Source organism: Chanodichthys erythropterus, chromosome 12 (genome assembly GCF_024489055.1).
Source record: "Chanodichthys erythropterus isolate Z2021 chromosome 12, ASM2448905v1, whole genome shotgun sequence".
NCBI lineage: Eukaryota > Metazoa > Chordata > Actinopteri > Cypriniformes > Xenocyprididae > Chanodichthys > Chanodichthys erythropterus.
The window spans coordinates 55,554,473-55,576,233 of record NC_090232.1 but is presented as its reverse complement, the minus strand read 5'-3'; the positions used below and the strand labels follow the sequence as shown (position 1 = coordinate 55,576,233).

Sequence of the window (21,761 nt, the reverse complement as noted above, 5' to 3'; positions counted from 1 at the left end):
GTTCGTCCCTGTTACCAAGTGTTCGTTCCTATTGCCAAGTGTTCATCCCCATTACCCAGTGTTCGTTCCTGTTACCCAGTGTTCATCCCCGTTACCCGGTGTTCGTTCCTGTTACCAAGTGTTCATCCCCATTACCCAGTGTTTGTTCCTGTTACCAAGTGTTCATCCCCATTGCCCAGTGTTCGTTCCTGTTACCAAGTGTTCGTTCCTGTTACCAAGTGTTCATCCCCATTACCCAGTGTTCGTTCCTGTTACCCAGTGTTCATCCCCGTTACCCGGTGTTCGTTCCTGTTACCAAGTGTTCATCCCCGTTACCTGGTGTTCGTTCCTGTTACCAAGTGTTCATCCCTGCTACCCAGTGTTTGTTCCTGTTACCAAGTGTTCATCCCCGCTACCCAGTGTTTGTTCCTGATACCAAGTGTTCATCCCCGCTACCCAGTGTTTGTTCCTGATACCAAGTGTTCATCCCCGCTAACAAGTATTTGTTCCAGTTACCAAGTGTTCATCCCCGCTACCCAGTGTTTGTTCCTGTTACCAAGTGTTCGTTCCTGTTACCAAGTGTTCATCCCCATTACCCAGTGTTCGTTCCTGTTACCCAGTGTTCATCCCCGTTACCCGGTGTTCGTTCCTGTTACCAAGTGTTCATCCCCATTACCCAGTGTTCGTTCATGTTACCAAGTGTTCATCCCCGTTACCCGGTGTTCGTTCCTGTTACCAAGTGTTCATCCCCATTACCCAGTGTTTGTTCCTGTTACCAAGTGTTCATCCCCATTACCCAGTGTTCGTTCCTGTTACCAAGTGTTCGTTCCTGTTACCAAGTGTTCATCCCCATTACCCAGTGTTCGTTCCTGTTACCCAGTGTTCATCCCCGTTACCTGGTGTTCGTTCCTGTTACCAAGTGTTCATCCCCATTACCAAGTGTTCGTTCCTGTTACCAAGTGTTCATCCCCATTACCCAGTGTTTGTTCCTGTTACCAAGTGTTCATCCCCATTACCCAGTGTTCGTTCCTGTTACCAAGTGTTTGTTCCTGTTACCAAGTGTTCATCCCCATTACCCAGTGTTCGTTCCTGTTACCCAGTGTTCATCCCCATTACCCAGTGTTCGTTCCTGTTACCAAGTGTTCATCCCCATTACCCAGTGTTCGTTCCTGTTACCCAGTGTTCATCCCCGTTACCCGGTGTTCGTTCCTGTTACCAAGTGTTTGTTCCTGTTACCAAGTGTTCATCCCCATTACCCAGTGTTCGTTCCTGTTACCAAGTGTTTGTTCCTGTTACCAAGTGTTCATCCCCATTACCCAGTGTTCGTTCCTGTTACCCAGTGTTCATCCCCATTACCCAGTGTTCGTTCCTGTTACCAAGTGTTCATCCCCATTACCCAGTGTTCGTTCCTGTTACCCAGTGTTCATCCCCGTTACCCGGTGTTCGTTCCTGTTACCAAGTGTTCATCCCCATTACCCAGTGTTTGTTCCTGTTACCAAGTGTTCATCCCCATTACCCAGTGTTCATCCCCGCTACCCAGTGTTTGTTCCTGATACCAAGTGTTCATCCCCGCTACCCAGTGTTTGTTCCTGATACCAAGTGTTCATCCCCGCTAACAAGTGTTTGTTCCAGTTACCAAGTGTTCATCCCCGCTACCCAGTGTTTGTTCCTGTTACCCGGTGTTCGTTCCTGTTACCAAGTGTTCATCCCCATTACCCAGTGTTCGTTCATGTTACCCAGTGTTCATCCCCGTTACCCGGTGTTCGTTCCTGTTACGAAGTGTTCATCCCCATTACCCAGTGTTTGTTCCTGTTACCAAGTGTTCATCCCCATTACCCAGTGTTCGTTCCTGTTACCAAGTGTTCGTTCCTGTTACCAAGTGTTCATCCCCATTACCCAGTGTTCGTTCCTGTTACCCAGTGTTCATCCCCGTTACCTGGTGTTCGTTCCTGTTACCAAGTGTTCATCCCCATTACCAAGTGTTCGTTCCTGTTACCAAGTGTTCATCCCCATTACCCAGTGTTTGTTCCTGTTACCAAGTGTTCATCCCCATTACCCAGTGTTCGTTCCTGTTACCAAGTGTTTGTTCCTGTTACCAAGTGTTCATCCCCATTACCCAGTGTTCGTTCCTGTTACCCAGTGTTCATCCCCATTACCCAGTGTTCGTTCCTGTTACCAAGTGTTCATCCCCATTACCCAGTGTTCGTTCCTGTTACCCAGTGTTCATCCCCGTTACCCGGTGTTCGTTCCTGTTACCAAGTGTTTGTTCCTGTTACCAAGTGTTCATCCCCATTACCCAGTGTTCGTTCCTGTTACCAAGTGTTTGTTCCTGTTACCAAGTGTTCATCCCCATTACCCAGTGTTCGTTCCTGTTACCAAGTGTTTGTTCCTGTTACCAAGTGTTCATCCCCATTACCCAGTGTTCGTTCCTGTTACCCAGTGTTCATCCCCATTACCCAGTGTTCGTTCCTGTTACCAAGTCCTGTTACCAAGTGTTCATCCCCATTACCCAGTGTTCGTTCCTGTTACCCAGTGTTCATCCCCGTTACCCGGTGTTCGTTCCTGTTACCAAGTGTTCATCCCCATTACCCAGTGTTCCCTGTTACCAAGTGTTCATCCCCATTACCCGGTGTTCGTTCCTGTTACCAAGTGTTCATCCCCATTACCCAGTGTTCGTTCCTGTTACCAAGTGTTTGTTCCTGTTACCAAGTGTTCATCCCCATTACCCAGTGTTCATTCCTGTTACCCAGTGTTCATCCCCGTTACCCGGTGTTCGTTCCTGTTACCAAGTGTTCATCCCCATTACCCAGTGTTCATTCCTGTTACACAGTGTTCATCCCCGTTACCCGGTGTTCGTTCCTGTTACCAAGTGTTCGTTCCTGTTACCAAGTGTTCATCCCCATTACCCAGTGTTCGTTCCTGTTACCAAGTGTTTGTTCCTGTTACCAAGTGTTCATCCCCATTACCCAGTGTTCGTTCCTGTTACCAAGTGTTCATCCCCATTACCCAGTGTTCGTTCCTGTTACCAAGTGTTCATCCCCATTACCCAGTGTTCGTTCCTGTTACCCAGTGTTCATCCCCGTTACCCGGTGTTCGTTCCTGTTACCAAGTGTTCATCCCCATTACCCAGTGTTTGTTCCTGTTACCAAGTGTTCATCCCCATTACCCAGTGTTCGTTCCTGTTACCAAGTGTTCATCCCCATTACCCAGTGTTCATTCCTGTTACCAAGTGTTTGTTCCTGTTACCAAGTGTTCATCCCCATTACCCAGTGTTCGTTCCTGTTACCAAGTGTTTGTTCCTGTTACCAAGTGTTCATCCCCATTACCCAGTGTTCGTTCCTGTTACCCAGTGTTCATCCCCATTACCCAGTGTTCGTTCCTGTTACCAAGTGTTCATCCCCATTACCCAGTGTTCGTTCCTGTTACCCAGTGTTTGTTCCTGTTACCAAGTGTTCATCCCCATTACCCAGTGTTCGTTCCTGTTACCAAGTGTTCATCCCCATTACCCAGTGTTCATTCCTGTTACCAAGTGTTTGTTCCTGTTACCAAGTGTTCATCCCCATTACCCAGTGTTCGTTCCTGTTACCAAGTGTTTGTTCCTGTTACCAAGTGTTCATCCCCATTACCCAGTGTTCGTTCCTGTTACCCAGTGTTCATCCCCATTACCCAGTGTTCGTTCCTGTTACCAAGTGTTCATCCCCATTACCCAGTGTTCGTTCCTGTTACCCAGTGTTCATCCCCGTTACCCGGTGTTCGTTCCTGTTACCCAGTGTTTGTTCCTGTTACCAAGTGTTCATCCCCATTACCCAGTGTTCGTTCCTGTTACCCAGTGTTCATCCCCATTACCCAGTGTTCGTTCCTGTTACCCAGTGTTCATCCCCGTTACCTGGTGTTCGTTCCTGTTACCAAGTGTTCATCCCCATTACCAAGTGTTTGTTCCTGTTACCAAGTGTTCATCCCCATTACCCAGTGTTCGTTCCTGTTACCAAGTGTTTGTTCCTGTTACCAAGTGTTCATCCCCATTACCCAGTGTTCGTTCCTGTTACCCAGTGTTCATCCCCATTACCCAGTGTTCGTTCCTGTTACCAAGTGTTCATCCCCATTACCCAGTGTTCGTTCCTGTTACCCAGTGTTCATCCCCGTTACCCGGTGTTCGTTCCTGTTACCAAGTGTTTGTTCCTGTTACCAAGTGTTCATCCCCATTACCCAGTGTTCGTTCCTGTTACCAAGTGTTTGTTCCTGTTACCAAGTGTTCATCCCCATTACCCAGTGTTCGTTCCTGTTACCCAGTGTTCATCCCCATTACCCAGTGTTCGTTCCTGTTACCAAGTGTGCATCCCCAGTGTTCATCCTGTTACCCAGTGTTCGTTCCTGTTACCCAGTGTTCATCCCCATTACCCAGTGTTCGTTCCTGTTACCAAGTGTTCATCCCCATTACCCAGTGTTCGTTCCTGTTACCCAGTGTTCATCCCCGTTACCCGGTGTTCGTTCCTGTTACCAAGTGTTCATCCCCATTACCCAGTGTTTGTTCCTGTTACCAAGTGTTCATCCCCATTACCCAGTGTTCATTCCTGTTACCCAGTGTTCATCCCCGTTACCCGGTGTTCGTTCCTGTTACCAAGTGTTCATCCCCATTACCCAGTGTTCATTCCTGTTACCAAGTGTTCGTTCCTGTTACCAAGTGTTCATCCCCATTACCCAGTGTTCGTTCCTGTTACCAAGTGTTTGTTCCTGTTACCAAGTGTTCATCCCCATTACCCAGTGTTCGTTCCTGTTACCAAGTGTTTGTTCCTGTTACCAAGTGTTCTTTCCATTTACCAAGTGTTCGTTCACCAAGTGTTCATCCCCATTACCCAGTGTTCGTTCCTGTTACCAAGTGTTCATCCCCATTACCCAGTGTTCGTTCCTGTTACCCAGTGTTCATCCCCGTTACCCGGTGTTCGTTCCTGTTACCCAGTGTTTGTTCCTGTTACCAAGTGTTCATCCCCATTACCCAGTGTTCGTTCCTGTTACCAAGTGTTCATCCCCATTACCCAGTGTTCATTCCTGTTACCAAGTGTTTGTTCCTGTTACCAAGTGTTCATCCCCATTACCCAGTGTTCGTTCCTGTTACCAAGTGTTTGTTCCTGTTACCAAGTGTTCATCCCCATTACCCAGTGTTCGTTCCTGTTACACAGTGTTCATCCCCATTACCCAGTGTTCGTTCCTGTTACCAAGTGTTCATCCCCATTACCCAGTGTTCGTTCCTGTTACCCAGTGTTCATCCCCGTTACCCGGTGTTCGTTCCTGTTACCCAGTGTTTGTTCCTGTTACCAAGTGTTCATCCCCATTACCCAGTGTTCGTTCCTGTTACCAAGTGTTTGTTCCTGTTACCAAGTGTTCATCCCCATTACCCAGTGTTCGTTCCTGTTACCCAGTGTTCATCCCCATTACCCAGTGTTCGTTCCTGTTACCAAGTGTTCATCCCCATTTCCCAGTGTTCGTTCCTGTTACCCAGTGTTCATCCCCGTTACCCGGTGTTCGTTCCTGTTACCAAGTGTTCATCCCCATTACCCAGTGTTTGTTCCTGTTACCAAGTGTTCATCCCCATTACCCAGTGTTCATTCCTGTTACCCAGTGTTCATCCCCGTTACCCGGTGTTCGTTCCTGTTACCAAGTGTTCATCCCCATTACCCAGTGTTCATTCCTGTTACCAAGTGTTCGTTCCTATTACCAAGTGTTCATCCCCATTACCCAGTGTTCGTTCCTGTTACCCAGTGTTCATCCCCGTTACCCGGTGTTCGTTCCTGTTACCAAGTGTTCATCCCCATTACCCAGTGTTTGTTCCTGTTACCCAGTGTTCATCCCCGTTACCCGGTGTTCGTTCCTGTTACCAAGTGTTCATCCCCATTACCCAGTGTTTGTTCCTGTTACCAAGTGTTCATCCCCATTACCCAGTGTTCATTCCTGTTACCCAGTGTTCATCCCCGTTACCCGGTGTTCGTTCCTGTTACCAAGTGTTCATCCCCATTACCCAGTGTTCATTCCTGTTACCAAGTGTTCGTTCCTGTTACCAAGTGTTCATCCCCATTACCCAGTGTTCGTTCCTGTTACCAAGTGTTTGTTCCTGTTACCAAGTGTTCATCCCCATTACCCAGTGTTCGTTCCTGTTACCCAGTGTTCATCCCCATTACCCAGTGTTCGTTCCTGTTACCAAGTGTTCATCCCCATTACCCAGTGTTCATTCCTGTTACCCAGTGTTCATCCCCGTTACCCGGTGTTCGTTCCTGTTACCCAGTGTTTGTTCCTGTTACCAAGTGTTCATCCCCATTACCCAGTGTTCGTTCCTGTTACCAAGTGTTCATCCCCATTACCCAGTGTTCATTCCTGTTACCAAGTGTTTGTTCCTGTTACCAAGTGTTCATCCCCATTACCCAGTGTTCGTTCCTGTTACCAAGTGTTCGTTCCTATTACCAAGTGTTCATCCCCATTACCCAGTGTTCGTTCCTGTTACCCAGTGTTCATCCCCGTTACCCGGTGTTCGTTCCTGTTACCAAGTGTTCATCCCCATTACCCAGTGTTTGTTCCTGTTACCCAGTGTTCATCCCCGTTACCCGGTGTTCGTTCCTGTTACCAAGTGTTCATCCCCATTACCCAGTGTTTGTTCCTGTTACCAAGTGTTCATCCCCATTACCCAGTGTTCATTCCTGTTACCCAGTGTTCATCCCCGTTACCCGGTGTTCGTTCCTGTTACCAAGTGTTCATCCCCATTACCCAGTGTTCATTCCTGTTACCAAGTGTTCGTTCCTGTTACCAAGTGTTTGTTCCTGTTACCAAGTGTTCATCCCCATTACCCAGTGTTCGTTCCTGTTACCAAGTGTTTGTTCCTGTTACCAAGTGTTCATCCCCATTACCCAGTGTTCGTTCCTGTTACCCAGTGTTCATCCCCATTACCCAGTGTTCGTTCCTGTTACCAAGTGTTCATCCCCATTACCCAGTGTTCGTTCCTGTTACCCAGTGTTCATCCCCGTTACCCGGTGTTCGTTCCTGTTACCCAGTGTTTGTTCCTGTTACCAAGTGTTTGTTCCTGTTACCAAGTGTTCATCCCCATTACCCAGTGTTCGTTCCTGTTACCAAGTGTTTGTTCCTGTTACCAAGTGTTCATCCCCATTACCCAGTGTTCGTTCCTGTTACCCAGTGTTCATCCCCATTACCCAGTGTTCGTTCCTGTTACCAAGTGTTCATCCCCATTACCCAGTGTTCGTTCCTGTTACCCAGTGTTCATCCCCGTTACCCGGTGTTCGTTCCTGTTACCCAGTGTTTGTTCCTGTTACCAAGTGTTCATCCCCATTACCCAGTGTTCGTTCCTGTTACCAAGTGTTCATCCCCATTACCCAGTGTTCATTCCTGTTACCAAGTGTTTGTTCCTGTTACCAAGTGTTCATCCCCATTACCCAGTGTTCGTTCCTGTTACCAAGTGTTTGTTCCTGTTACCAAGTGTTCATCCCCATTACCCAGTGTTCGTTCCTGTTACCCAGTGTTCATCCCCGTTACCCGGTGTTCGTTCCTGTTACCAAGTGTTCATCCCCATTACCCAGTGTTCGTTCCTGTTACCCAGTGTTCATCCCCGTTACCCGGTGTTCGTTCCTGTTACCCAGTGTTCATCCCCATTACCCAGTGTTTGTTCCTGTTACCAAGTGTTCATCCCCATTGCCCAGTGTCCGTTCCTGTTACCAAGTGTTCGTTCCTGTTACCAAGTGTTCATCCCCATTACCCAGTGTTCGTTCCTGTTACCCAGTGTTCATCCCCGTTACCCGGTGTTCGTTCCTGTTACCAAGTGTTCATCCCCGTTACCTGGTGTTCGTTCCTGTTACCAAGTGTTCATCCCCGTTACCTGGTGTTCGTTCCTGTTACCAAATGTTAATCCCAGTTACCCAGTGTTCGTTCCTGTTACTATTTTTTTTTTTTAAATAAAGTTAAACCACCATTTTTATCAGTTTTGTTTGGTCCATCATTTATACAATTGTTTAATACATTAAATGGAATAATAAAATCGAGGCTTCGGTCTTCTTTAAAGTGAACAAATGGCTTTGTGGGTGTTTTTTATTAAAATACACCATGCCTTTATATATAGTGATTTCTTTAGTCACAAATACCAATTATTTAAAACATAACCAACCTTTTTTATTTATTTTTTGAATTTTTTATTTATTTTTTTTTTATTTTTTTTAAATAAGCACTTTGTTGAGGGGAAAACAAAGGAATTAATTGACATGCTTTCAAACATGCTTTTTAAATGGCACATTAGTTTAGTTAACAGGACTGAACAAACATGCATCCATCTTCTGCTTAGAATATGTGTATTATTGGATTCAGTGTTGAAAAAAAGATAAAAAAAATAAAGTTTAATTTTGAAGAGTTACAACAAGAATATATCACTGGTTCAGTGGAATGGCCTGTGATGTGAGACATTCTCAGACATTGAAATATTATTTCAGCTTTTATAAAGATGACTCGGTCAGTAGCGATATTTTAGCAAAATTTTGCTGCCGAAATAGGTTGATTGTCAGTAGTGTAGTGATGTCACTTTCATAACAAGCTGTTGGTGAACGCGGGGAATTCGGTAACTTTTTTGTCCTCACTTAACACTCTGAGGTCTGACGGTATCGCCGGCGATACCACCGTGGTTTTTTTCTTATCAGTGTGAAAGAGACTCAAAATACTCCGTCACTGTTGCACATACAATTAAGAGTTATACACCATTTTAATCTGTGGAATATCTTCTTTCATTTGTATACACTCAGAGTAAAAACAGAATGTTGTGCTTTTTGTAAAATAAAGAAAACTAACATGATGCGTGATCTCTCATCTCCCTCTGAACGAACTCCAATCTGATAGTTCTCAGAAAATGAACTGTAACTTAGTGAATACTAATGACAAAAAAATTACACTTATGTCTAAAAAAACGTTAAGATGTCAGGTTTTAAATCATGTAAGTCAAATCGAAAACAAACCTTCTGTGTTTATGTAATCTGTATGAAAAGAGAGCCATGTCAGAAATCTGTGATTCAGCTCATTATCTGCTAATGCGGCCACGCCCACGGAGCCAGCGCTATTCAGACGCAAATTCAGTCAATACATGCATTCATCATCTCAATCGTGTATTTATTGTCTTGAAAAGTGTTTATCTGGATGTAAAAGTCATGGTTAGCGATCTCTAGAAGACATGCAGTTACTTCCTGTTTACTTGTCTTCTACAGACGAATTTTAGATGAGTTTTTGTTTCTTTAGCGCCCTCCGGCTGCAGTATGAATTGGAAACTCCATTCATGGAATAGCCTCTTCTTCTTTTAGATGAATTTGTGGACTAAAATGCACAGGGCGCCCTCCAACTTCAAGGATGAATTGAAAACACCAGCGTTCATAGTAATGCCAATGAATATTAAATAAAAATAACTCCTCTGTATAGAAAATTGACATAAGCATATGAGAATCCAATATTTCTCCAAATGTGCATGTTTTTAAACTAAAAGTCTATATTCAGACTCTTTGCATCACAGAAATACATTATATTTTGAAGTATAATATAAAATCATTACTTTATATTGTAATAATATTTTTCTGTATGTTTCATATATCATAATGAGCTTGAGACATCACAGAAGGTTTTTTTCACAGCCTACCTGACTGAAATGCCTCATTAATATGCAAGTCATTTCAGCTCATTACTATCCAATTCTTTTGTCTTCTCAGGTGAGAATGGCCCATTTTCAGTGGTGATTCACGCCTCCTCGCATACTGTATTTCTTGGCAAAAAGTGTCTTACAAAAACTAAATCTCTCTATTGTTTTATATGAAGGAGTAAGCAGCATAATTTTTACATAATTTTGAAGCAAAAACTCTAGTCTACAACCTCCAATACTCTAAAGTCTTATGAACACAGATTTACTATACTTTTTTTGGCCTTATTTCAGTGACTTAAGTTTTTTGTTTTTTCAATAACCACGCATAAATGTTATTCCTTCAAAAACACAAACATGTACATACATGTTCCTTACATATTATTGTAGCCTAGTTTGTGCTGAATACAGTGTAATGACACTTTTGTCATTTATATGTTTATGAACAACTGAAAAAAGCACAAATGTCAGGGCATGTCAAAACTTCCCCAGGCCCCAAATCAGCCTCAGACTCCAGAGGGTTAAAAGTCCCAAACACAGAGACAAGGATTCCTATTAACATGACTAGATTTCACCCGCAAAATTTTGCCGCACAGCGAGGTAAATGTAAGCGCACCTTTAATTTAGTTGCAATGGAAATTTTTGTCTTCTAGCTTTTCAAAAATCAATGAAATGTGTGCCACTGCGCCAGTGAGTGTGACTTCACTGGATCTGTTTTGTTGTGTAGTTTTTGTGTGTCTAACTGTAGCAGGCCTAGATGAGCACACATGAATTCAGCTTTTCCTCAGAGATGTTTCCTCACTTTTCTCATGGTCCCTCATCAAAGAGCTCTTTTAACATTTGCATGTCATTATTTCTAGAAACCGTTCTGTCCCCAGGGGCCCGTCACTGAGGGAGTGGCGCACACGAAGAGCAGATATAAACCACGGGCTTCTCCACCGTCCTGCACTGCACACACCGGCACCTCTGTTGACATCATCACGTCTCTTCACCGTTGACATGTCGTTCTCCAGAGCTCAGCGCTTCTCCGGCAGGTCTCACTCCACATCCAGCAGTTACTCAATGGCTCCTGTTACTTTCTCCAGCTTCGGAAGTCAGTCGGCCGGGGGCCTGCAGGGCGGCGCTGGGTTAGGCTTCGGATCCAGCGCTGGTTTGGGCCTCGGATCCAGCGTTGGGTTGGGCTTGGGGTCCGGCGCTGGGTTGGGCTTCGGGTCTGGTTTTGGGGCAGGTTTAGGGTCTGGATTTGGGGTGAGTGGAGGTTCTCTCTCGGGTGGTTTGAGGACGGTTGGGGGCGCTCTCTCAGCCGCAGGTGGAAGTTTCAGGGCAAGTTTCAGGGCGGGCTCGGGTTCATTCTCTGAAGCCATGTCCAACATTATCAATGAGAAACAGCTGCTTCAGGTTCTGAATGATCGTCTCGCGACCTACCTGGAGAAGGTCAAGCGCCTGGAGACCACAAACCATGAGCTCAACGAGAAGCTCCGTGCGTTCACTGCAAATCGAGTCCACACCAGCTTCAACCTGGAGCCCTACGAGATCCAGATAATGCCGCTGCGGGAGAAGGTGCTCAGCATGCGTTTCTTTCAATTTCAGTTTGAAAAATACATTGTTGGCTTACACACAATATTACCAAAGAACTATAGCAACACAAAGTAATGGCAATACAAAGACATATACAGTATAACAATAGCAAATAGTGATAAAATAGTGTTAAAATAAGCTGCTAAGTATCTGATCATTATCTTCTCATTCTCTCCTCCAGCTTCTGTTTCTCATTCAGGAGCACACGCGCATCTCTTTAGCCATGGACAACGCCAAACTGGCCGCAGATGATTTCAGAATGAAGTAAGTTTGAGTTGTTCCTGCAGCATCAGCTGCTTAATTTAGTTTCTGACTGGATGAGCCGCATTCAAAGCTGTTTTCAGTCACACAGGTTTATTATAAGCTACTATAAGCTCAGGTTTATTATCATTTGACCGTGTCGCGAAGGTTCGAGACGGAGTTGGCCATGCGTCAGTCTGTGGAGAGTGATATCGCAGGTCTGAAGACACTGAAGAAGGAGTACGAATCCACCAACATTATGTTACAGCAGGAGCTCACGGCCCTGGACAAGGAGTGCACCGATCTCAAAAAACTTCACCACGAGGTGAGGACACGCTTCAGCGCAAACTCACTGTTTCACCCACAAGCATTTGTCTAGTTCTGTGGATGTGTAAAGTCAACTGACTGAGTGCTGTGACCTTTGCCCTCGGGTTCAGGAGATGATCTCCCTGCGCGGGCACATGGCCGGCACCGTGACGGTGGATATTAAGGAGATCGAGAGCACGGATCTGTCCCGAGTGCTGGCCGAGATCCGCTCGGAGTACGAGATGGTCATCGAGAGGAACCGCAGAGAGCTGGAGAGCTGGTACACCAAACAGGTACAAACACAGTGAGGTGAGACGCTCACGTGGAGCTCCGGGGTGTTTTACTGACACGGATGCTGTGGTTCAGTTGCAGAAAAAGCAGAAGGAGACGACTGAGATCACAGAGATAACTATCAGTGGCAGCTCGGAAATCACAGAAAACCGCAAACAGAGCCTGAGCCTGCAGGCGCAGCTGGACTCCGTACTGATGAAGGTGCAGACGCGACACACACCAGTTAATGTTATGTGTGTTAACATGTTCAACTTTACCAGAATATGCTGCAGTGTAGACACATTTTAACAGTTCCAACGTTTGCTTGTGAAACACTCAAAACCTAGTGCTATACTAAGCCAAAATTAAGACATGAAATGAAGTAAAAACTATGACAAAAAATTACAGTTATTTTATTTATTTGTAAGAAAATTTAAAAAATGTTCAACAAAAATATGTTTGATGTTTTGCTTACATTCCTTTTAAGTCTGACATGATAAATCGAAATCAACTTAAAATTTGAAATTGACATATTAAATCAAAATATGACTTAGAAAGTGGAAATAGACATAAAACACTTATGAATTATGAAGTTGAAATTGACATCACAAGTCGAAATTCAGACACACTCAAAATTAACTTAAACTTTAAAAGTCTTAAACTTTTAAATTAACTTAAAAAGTTGGAATATTGACTTAAAGAGCATAAATTTAGATATACTGTCAAAATTATAACAAGTTAAAACTGACATAAAAAGTTGAAATTGAAATTATGACAAGTCAAAATTGACATATTTAATAAAATATTATACTATAATTAAAACATTTGTTTGTGAAACTAATGTTCAAAACAGCACTGCCTTCACAGCTTACAAAAATATGTTTTCCATACGTTCCTTTTAAGTTATGAAAATGTTCAAAATGTCAAATTTTTTAAAAACATTTTTCTTGGAGAATGATTTCTGAAGGATCATGTGACACTGAAGACTGGAGTAATGATGCTGAAAATTCAGCTTTGATCACAGGAATAAATTACACTTTACTATATATTCACATAGAAAACAGCTATTTTAAGTTGTAATAACATTTCACTGTAAATTTGATCAAATAAACGCAGCTTTGATGAGCAGAAGAGACTTCCTTAACTGTTACACTACAAACATACAGTAGTGTCATGTAAAGGACCTTCTTTGTGATTATTAAAGTATCACACTGATATCTGGATTGTGCCTGTGCTCAGTGTGCCATGAGTTTGAATGCTGCTGCTTGTGCCAATGCAGAAAGCGAATGTGGAGCAGCGTCTGGTGGAGGTTCAGGCTCAGTATCAGTCTCAGATCTTCTCTCTGAGTCAGCTGGCCGGCAGTCTGGAGGGAGAGCTGACGTCGGTGCGTGAGAACGCAATGCAGCAGAGCCGCGACTACCAGCTGCTGCTGAGCACCAAAGTGCAGCTGGAGCGTGAGATCAGCACCTATAAAGCTCTGCTGGAGGGCGCCGGAGAGTTCAGCGGCATCACCGTTATCGCACCCATGCTCAAGTCGGCCCCTGCAGGTGAGCAGTGTTATGGAAATTATGATATACTGTGTCATAATTATGAGATGAGATGTTGGAATTATGACAAAAAAACTTAAATGACTTAAGTCGAAGTTATGACATACCAAGTTGAAAATAACAAAGTCAAAATGATGACATACAAAGTAATAGTAATTATGAGATGAAAAGTTGGAATTATTAAAAAAATAAATGACTTAAAAAGTCAAAATTATGATACACTAAGTCATAATTATGAGATTTATGACATGTCATAATTTCTACATTTTATGTTAATGACTTATAATAACAAGTTGAAATAACGACTTAAATTAAATTATAAATCAAAATTATGACATACAGTCGTAATTATCAGATGAGAAGTTGAAATTGACAAAAATTGTTGAAATGTCATCATTTTAAAAAGTCAAAATTCTGACATACCAAGTCATAATTATTAGATGAAATTTGACAAAAAACTTCAAAATTATGACATAATAAATTAAGTCATTGACATAAAAAGTAAGTCAAAATAATGACTTATTATAAAGTCGAAATTATGAGATGAAAAGTTGGAATTAAACTTGGAAATTGGAGTTCTTTTGAAAGTCATAATTATGAGGTCAAAATATTGACTTAAAAGGTCGAACTTTTGACTCCAAGTTAAAATGGACAAAAAGTTGAAATTGACAAAAAATTTAGAAATTCTGACAAAGTCATAATTATAAGAAAATTGGAAATTGGAATAATGACAAAAAACTGTGAATTTCTGACTTAGTATGTCATAATTTTCACTTTTTTTAAAATTATGACAATATAAGTCATAATTATGAGATGAAAAGTTTTGACAAAAAAACTTCTAAATTATGACTTAAAAAGTCAAAATTATGATTTACTGTCATAATCATGAGATGAATAGTTGAGAATGATGAAAAACAGAAATAGTGACCTAAAAATTCATAATTGTGTGTAAAAGTTTGAAATAGAATATACAGTAGGATCAAAACCTTTCATCAAAGTTGTCCTAAAACTTTCTTCTTTGGAAAACTTTGAACTGTTTTGATCCTCTTCAAATGTTGACTATCATAATTATGACATGAAAAGTAGAAATTGACATATCAATTATGAATTGTCAATTTTCAACAATGACTTTTATTCAGTCGTATTTTGATAAAAAGTCAAATTAAAGTCATAAATGAGATGAAAACACCAAATACTTAAAGATCTGTTTTTATTTGTACTTCAGTCTTTTTAAAACAGTTGTTTGAACTTTTGAATGCAATAAAAGAATACACAAAGTAAAGTTCAATTCAACATTATTTTGGTATGAAAATGCGTTACATCACATGCCGCCTCTGAAGTGTTGGCTCATTTCCTTGTTCTGTCATTGGTTGAGGTCCCGTCGGTGGAATCGCCGCCCTCATCTCTTCTGACGTGCAGTCCAGTGCGAGCGTGACGCTAGAAGTGTCAGTGGGCGGGGCAGTAGCAGATGCAGTGGATGCAGTGGGCGTGACTACAGTGGATGCAGTGGGCGTGGCTACAGTGGATGCAGTGGGCGTGGCTACAGTGGATGCAGCAGATGAGGTACGATCTGTCCGTCATCATCTGTTTATATCAGATCTGGATTATTCTTGCCTGAAAATGTCTTATAAATGTGTATGAAATCATATTCACAACGCTGATGTAATTTAAGTTTGTCAGCTGCTAATTAAAGTAGATTTGAGGTCTTCAGCTGATCTGTCAATGAAGATCAAGTACAAAGAGCTGCAGTTACTACAGACCAGTGGCGTTTTACTATCGCTCATATACTGGTATAGCTTTAGTGATATTTTGAATTTGCTTTTTATTTTAATATTTTCGACTTTCATTTTAGTTTAGTTAAAAATGTAGTAATTTTCTTGTTTTTGTCATTTTAGTTTTTTTTTTTAAAAGTCTATATAGTTGATTTTATTCTATTTTTAGTTCTCTGAAGTTAAATATTTAAAGTTAAACTAAAAGAAAATGAGAAACGAAACCTTGGCCACTAGCTAAAATAAAATAATATATAGTACGCATATATTATAATAACCCTGCGGTTATTATAATATATGCGTATATATGTTTGGGGGTAAGACATTACAAGTAATGTGAGTCATGTAATCGGATTACTTTTTTCAAGTAACAAGTACTGCATTACTTTTAAATTTACAACTGAGTTCCTTTTTTTTAAATGAGTAACTCGAGTTACTTTGTTTTCTCATTTATTGCATGATTATAATAAAATAACGTGACTGATGTAATGTCAGTGTGGTATGGTGAGAACGAGGCTGAAAGCTGTAAGGCTGCACATTCACACACGACATACGAGAGAAAGAACGGTGTGTGATTTGATGCCTGTGTCTGTTTGGTCTTTTGCAGAAATAAAGTCCTCTGGAGGGTCTTCGAGGGCCAAGTGATGTCATCGAACGCTTAACCAATCACAATCTGATGTGTGTTTTCTGTCTGCGTCAATAAACTCAAACCCTCAAACCACTGAGTGTTATCACATTCTTGAGTCAAATAATATTTTTACAGACCAATACAAAGAGACAAACACAAGCAGTCAGCTGAGGTTTATTATGAGCACACGACACTAACATCTGAGTTATTGAGCTGAAGCAGATTATTGCAGGGTCAGTCTGGATGTTTCATGACATTATAATATTACAGCAGGTCTGTGTGTCACAAACTCTCACACTCATACAGAGAACGCTCATCTGCTTCCTGTGAGAGAAACAGAAGGACATTCAGTTAGAGTATTGAGACACATCCGGCTGGAGTTTCACACCGAGAGTGTGTTTGTGTCACCTGTTTAGGGTGCGTCGGTCGGGTCTGATCCGCAGACCGGCTCTCCTTCAGCCACGTACCACACCTCATTATGCCTGTTCAACAACTTCAGAGGACTGACACACACACACAGAGTTAAATTAAATAGCAACATGTAGGTTAATAAGTCAAAAATATTAATAAGTATCCAGACAGCAACATAGTGTTGGCCCATATCTGGTACATGTGGCTTCCACACGGCCCAGATGTGGGCCGGATCTGGACTGACAGTATGTTAGCAGCATTTCTTTGAGGAAAAAAAAAAAAAAAAAACACTTTTAAAAGACTTAATATTCAGTAGTATTATTGATTTGAACACCTGTCGTAGCCCACGGCGTAGTGGTGTGTGTGGTTGTAGCGCGCGCCGGCCCTGGTCAGCGCTCTGTTCAACAGGTGAGCGTGGAGTCGAGACGTGATCGACAGCATCCAACCGCCGTAACTCCTCACGTACACGTCCATGTCGGGCATGTCCGTGAAATACAGCTGAAACAAACACGCACACTGATGACCTCACTGAACGCATCACTATCACATGACTTACAAACGTCTGAGAGCGCGCTGAAAATCTGATGCTTTTTATTATTATTATTATAAACTAGTGTTTAAAAGTTGAAATAACGTTTTAGGATTAAAAATAATGTGAAATTAAAGTCTTCCAGGTTTTGCTCAATTTCTGTGTGATTAATCAAATGTAATGAAATAAGTCACTGATCATGTGACGCTCAAACTGAAGCTCAAGATGCCCCCTGCTGACATACACATTTTATATTATACATACATTTAAAAATGTTACAAATTAAAAATATTACATATTAAAAATATTATAATAAAATATTAAAATAAAAATATTAAAATGAAAACTAAACATTAATGTTAAAAAATCTTTTTCATATTTATATTAAACAAATATATTAAACATTAATATAAATACTAAAATACAATGAATATTTTTAAATAAGATACAAATATGTTACATATTAAAATACAAATATTTTAAACATTAAAATAAATACAAATATATTAATTATTTTTATAAATATGTATATTATATACATATATATACATTATATATACATATATATATATATAATGTTACAAATATTAACGTAAATAATACAAATGTTTTAAATATTAAAATAAATACTAGCATAAAATAGTACATATTAATATAAATAATAAAATAAAATGTTAACAAATATATGTTCAAAAATATTATTTAAATAATAAAATACAAATATTTTACATATTAAAATAAAAGTACTTTAAACATTGAAATAAATATTAACTAATACTAAATTAAAAATATTAACAAATATTCAAATAAATATAATAAAAATACTAAAATAAACAACAATATAAGTAAAATAAAAATATGAACAAATATTAAAATATAAATATTTTGAACATTAATATGTATGATTTAAAATATTTTTGTTAGTATTTATTTTAAAGTAAAAATATTTTATCTACAATGTTTTTATTTAATAAGTACTAACATATTAAATATGAATATAAATACTAAAATAAAAATGTTAAAATATTTTTAATAAAATACAAATATTTTACACATTAAAATAAAATTAAACATGAAATTAAATACTAACAAATATTTAAAATATTTTTATTTTAATATTTGTTAGTATTTTTAATTATTTATAATAATATTTAAAATATTACAGTAAACACTAACATAAAATAGTAAATATTAATATAAATACTAAAATATAAATAAAAAGGCACAAAACAAGTTTGCTCTTAATCATTTGTTCAAATGAACTCAGCCTTACGCAGTTCTAAATGCCACAACTAGAAATCAGCAGTATTTATTAACTAAATGTTTTATTGTAATAAATATAGCAGTGGAAAAAAAATGTCACTACAGATGAGCACATGATGAGCCAAATATCGCCCAGTTCCCCTTGTCTGGATGTCATGGGTGGAGCTTGACCTCTGCTGATCTAATGGGTGGGGTTATGGGTGTGTTCAGACCTTCTAGCTCCACCCATCACATCCAGAAGGGGGCCGGACCACACGCTCCCCCACGGCTCTGCTCACCTTGTCGTTGGTGGGAGTGGGCGGACGCTCCTGATAGGCTGACGGCAACAGGAAGCTGAGCGTGTAGATCGCCGGTTCCCACATCTTCACTTCCTCCGGAACTTCGACAAGCACCGGAGCCGTCATCTCAAACTTCACACCTACACACACACACACACACAGAGAGCTGTGTCAGTCGCTGCCGTCGTCTGTCAGCACGGTTATGACATGAACGCTCACAAACCCTCTTCATTGGCTCCAGATATGTAATGATAGAGGCGTCTGAAGGCCATGGCGGCACCAACACCGAGGAAATACGCCTCCGCGTCCGTAGAGACCCAGCGCGAGGACGAGTAGTGACGCACCTGCACCAACACACGCGTTCAGATTCAGCTCACGTATGGATTCATAACGTACCGGATCAGAGCGTCTGACCTCGTACTCGTGTGTCCTGCAGATCAGATCAAACTGAAGACACTCTCTAGACTCGGTGCAGAAACTGCTGGACGAGTTACTGGGGCTGAGAGAGACACAAACACAGGTTAATGTCCCGCTGCCGTCCACAGAGGGGTTAATAATGATGTGAAATATCTGACCCGACGCTGCTGACGGCCAGAGACTCCAGCGACAGCAGCGACAGCAGCGCCAAACCGTACAGACCCCTGGAAACACACAACAATCCGTCACACAGACATACAGATATTTTGTCCTCAAAGTTGATGTTAGAAGCAGGAAAAATGGGCAAGCGTAATGTTGACAAGGACCAGATTGTGATGCTAGACGACTGGGTCAGAGCATCTCCAGAACTGCAGCTCTTGTGGGCTGTTCCCGGTCTTATTAATATCGCTCACCTGTATGACTCTCTTCTGTGGAACACAAGATGGTATTTTGAAGACTTTCTGTGAATAAATGTTCTTTTGTGTAGATTAGAAGAAAGAAATAGAAGTTCTGATCTCTATCAGTATTTCATTATGCTTATATCGCCTCGTCAAGCTCAATATTTCATCAATAATTAGCCGAATCATGTGACTGTAACAGAAACAAACATGTTTTCAAAGCAAAATCACACGTTAGAAGTATGTTTTATAATGCGAGATTACAACACTAACTGAAATGGACTGAGCTTAGAGTTATTAATTCAAGTGTTCTTTCTAACATATGATTTTGAAGATTAGCGTACTATTTTTAATCATTTTTTCATTATTACATGGCCAATTTCACATCTGTGTTAACCAACATGACATTTGCATCTAAAATATCACCAAGTTATATATTTTTTTCAAACATATACTATTTTCAGGATTATACAGTATGCGTGTCCCTGTTTACACAAGATATATTTATTCACAATAAACCTTTTTTTTGTGCGCGTCCCTCAGTTTCCGTCACACTAACTTGTTTTATCTATAAATAATGCACTGTTGCTTTAAATGACATCACAAAGCCGAAGTGACATCACTTATAGCCACCAACAACAACAGCAGCAGGAAACTACGTATATATATATATTTTTTTTTTACATTGTTTATTTGTTGCTTTTTCATGTTAGGCAGGGCTCAAACCTACCACCCTGTCATGCAAAATACTGTTTTTTATCAATTTATTAGTTTTTATTTACATAAATTTATCTGATCAGTCCACACAACAAGAGCATCATTCAACATTCATTTAACTTTATTTGTATTTTTGAAGTGAATTCATTTTTTCAGTACAATGAGGCCATTGAAATGTCAAATTCAAGATTAAAAATCTATGAATAATAAAAAAACAACAACAAAAACAACGAAAAAAAAAAAAAATATATATATATATATACACATTAAATTACAGACTTTCTATTGAAGGTTTCCAAAAAAGGGACATTTTACTATTAGGAAAACATTAGATTTTTAAAAAATATATCTTGTATTACTACTCCAATGGCATACATATTGTCCGTGACGGGGTGGAACAAGAATGGCTTGGGAAAATATGTTTTCTGGAGGATTAACATATCTTTCAAGTTGCAGGTTTGTTTAAAATAAAGTTTGTTCTTAATAAAAATTTTGAAAAATGAAAAGTGGACTCGTATATCTGCCTCAAAAGAAAGCAAAAATCATGCTTTGGTAAATTGCAATTAGGACGTCATATTCATGTCAAAAAGTCAAAATTATCAATTGTCATAAAATCCTACTTTTGAGCCGAAATGGTCATACTAAGTCATAATTATAAGATATAATTATGACTTATTTCAATTATGAATGTCATTTTGACCTTTCATCTCATAATTATGATTTACAAAAGCAGCATTTAATTTTTGTCCAGAAATGGGCTTCCGTACAGAACACTTTCCAGAAAGTTCATTAACATTTTCATCTAAATTATTAGGAAACACTAAAATGTATTCATTGTTAATAATTAAACTAATTGAAATGTGAGAGAAAGAGAAAATTCTGCTGTATCATTTAGTGTCCCTGAGAAAAGCCAAGAATAGAAACTTTCTCACACACACACACACGAAAGTTTCTTCTTGCCGCACTGCGGAGAAACTTAAACCCGAAACACCTTCATCAATCATCAACATCCCGGTCATTAAACATTTGAGCTGTTTATAAATGCACATTTTAGCGATGTGAAAAATCTTTTATAAAATATTATTATTCATCTCAAACATCATCCAGTCCAGAGTACTCCCTCACAGCCCAAATCAAGGCAGATTTCAGGCATTCATCGCAGAATTGCTCATTCAAACTCAGTGAATTACAACAATCCTCAAAGCTTTAACACTAATGTGTTACAAAACCAAATAATGTTATACTTACATTGTGTCTTATCTGAAGCAGCGGCGGAGATGAAACTGGGCGGATCACATCAGCACCGGAGCGCGTTCACGACCCTCTGCGCGCGCGCGTGGGCTCGTGCACGGGACGAGTGAGGCGCGCGCTGAAGTGGTAAGTAAACTTTTACCTCACATGTTTACAAGCCAAAGAAACGAGTCGAGGTTTAAGTTATTTGATTTATTTTAAACTCGAACACAATTCACACGATAAACCAGCAAAATCAAGCAGGAGAAGTTTATTTCTCTGACAGTTTATGGAAATATTAGCCAGACTAAAAGCATTGAAGAAGAAGGAGGGAAAAACTGGCTAAAATCTGGAGTGACGCTCTGGAGAAGTTCTCAAGTCTTAAAGGATTAGTTCACTTTCAAATTAAATTTTCCTGATAATTTACTCACCTTCATGTCATCCAAGATGTTCATGTTCTTCTTTCTTCAGTGGAAAAGAAATTAAGGTTTTTTGATTAAATCATTCCGGGATTTTTCTCCATATAGTGGACTTCACTGGAGC

At 40.2% G+C, this 21,761-nt stretch overlaps 2 protein-coding genes across 3 annotated transcripts; one reads left to right on the top strand and one right to left on the bottom strand.

The window, feature by feature from the left end:
- The first annotated feature begins 10,221 nt into the window (after nt 1–10,221).
- On the top strand, nt 10,222–16,066 carry wu:fk65c09 (keratin, type I cytoskeletal 47 kDa). 2 transcript variants are annotated; one of them, XM_067403423.1, is made up of 8 exons: nt 10,222–11,197; nt 11,397–11,479; nt 11,624–11,780; nt 11,893–12,054; nt 12,128–12,253; nt 13,311–13,578; nt 14,954–15,141; nt 15,955–16,066. In XM_067403423.1, exons 1-8 carry the CDS (start codon nt 10,637–10,639, stop codon nt 15,958–15,960), a joined length of 1,551 nt encoding a protein of 516 aa, XP_067259524.1. In that variant the 5' UTR covers nt 10,222–10,636; the 3' UTR covers nt 15,961–16,066. The 2 variants fall into 2 exon arrangements, with proteins under 2 accessions (XP_067259524.1, XP_067259523.1); XM_067403422.1 differs by lacking the exon at nt 15,955–16,066 and having other exon boundaries at nt 14,954–15,922.
- Nucleotides 16,067–16,203: 137 nt separating this feature from the next.
- Nucleotides 16,204–20,998, bottom strand: soul5l (heme-binding protein soul5, like). The gene is made up of 8 exons (XM_067404252.1): nt 20,949–20,998; nt 19,032–19,268; nt 18,871–18,955; nt 18,680–18,800; nt 18,457–18,596; nt 16,721–16,884; nt 16,384–16,478; nt 16,204–16,299 (listed from the first exon to the last, which is right to left on the bottom strand). The coding sequence occupies exons 1-7, from the start codon at nt 20,996–20,998 to the stop codon at nt 16,388–16,390; spliced, it is 888 nt and encodes a 295-aa protein (XP_067260353.1). The 3' UTR covers nt 16,204–16,299; nt 16,384–16,387.
- Between the last annotated feature and the right edge of the window lie 763 nt (nt 20,999–21,761).

Excerpts from the sequence above, each read along its gene's own strand:
- wu:fk65c09 (XM_067403422.1), top strand. The coding sequence starts at position 10,637 with ATGTCGTTCTCCAGAGCTCAGCGCTTCTCCGGCAGGTCTCACTCCACA. Across the intron at positions 11,480-11,623 it reads GCAGATGATTTCAGAATGAA|GTTCGAGACGGAGTTGGCCA; the intron begins GTAAGTTTGAGT and ends CGTGTCGCGAAG. Across the intron at positions 12,055-12,127 it reads AGAGCTGGTACACCAAACAG|TTGCAGAAAAAGCAGAAGGA; the intron begins GTACAAACACAG and ends GCTGTGGTTCAG.
- soul5l (XM_067404252.1), bottom strand. The coding sequence starts at position 20,998 with ATGTTGATGATTGATGAAGGTGTTTCGGGTTTAAGTTTCTCCGCAGTG. Across the intron at positions 19,269-20,948 it reads TTAAGTTTCTCCGCAGTGCG|ACCGGGAACAGCCCACAAGA; the intron begins GCAAGAAGAAAC and ends GATATTAATAAG. Across the intron at positions 18,597-18,679 it reads ATCTGGAGCCAATGAAGAGG|GTGTGAAGTTTGAGATGACG; the intron begins GTTTGTGAGCGT and ends GTGTGTGTGTAG.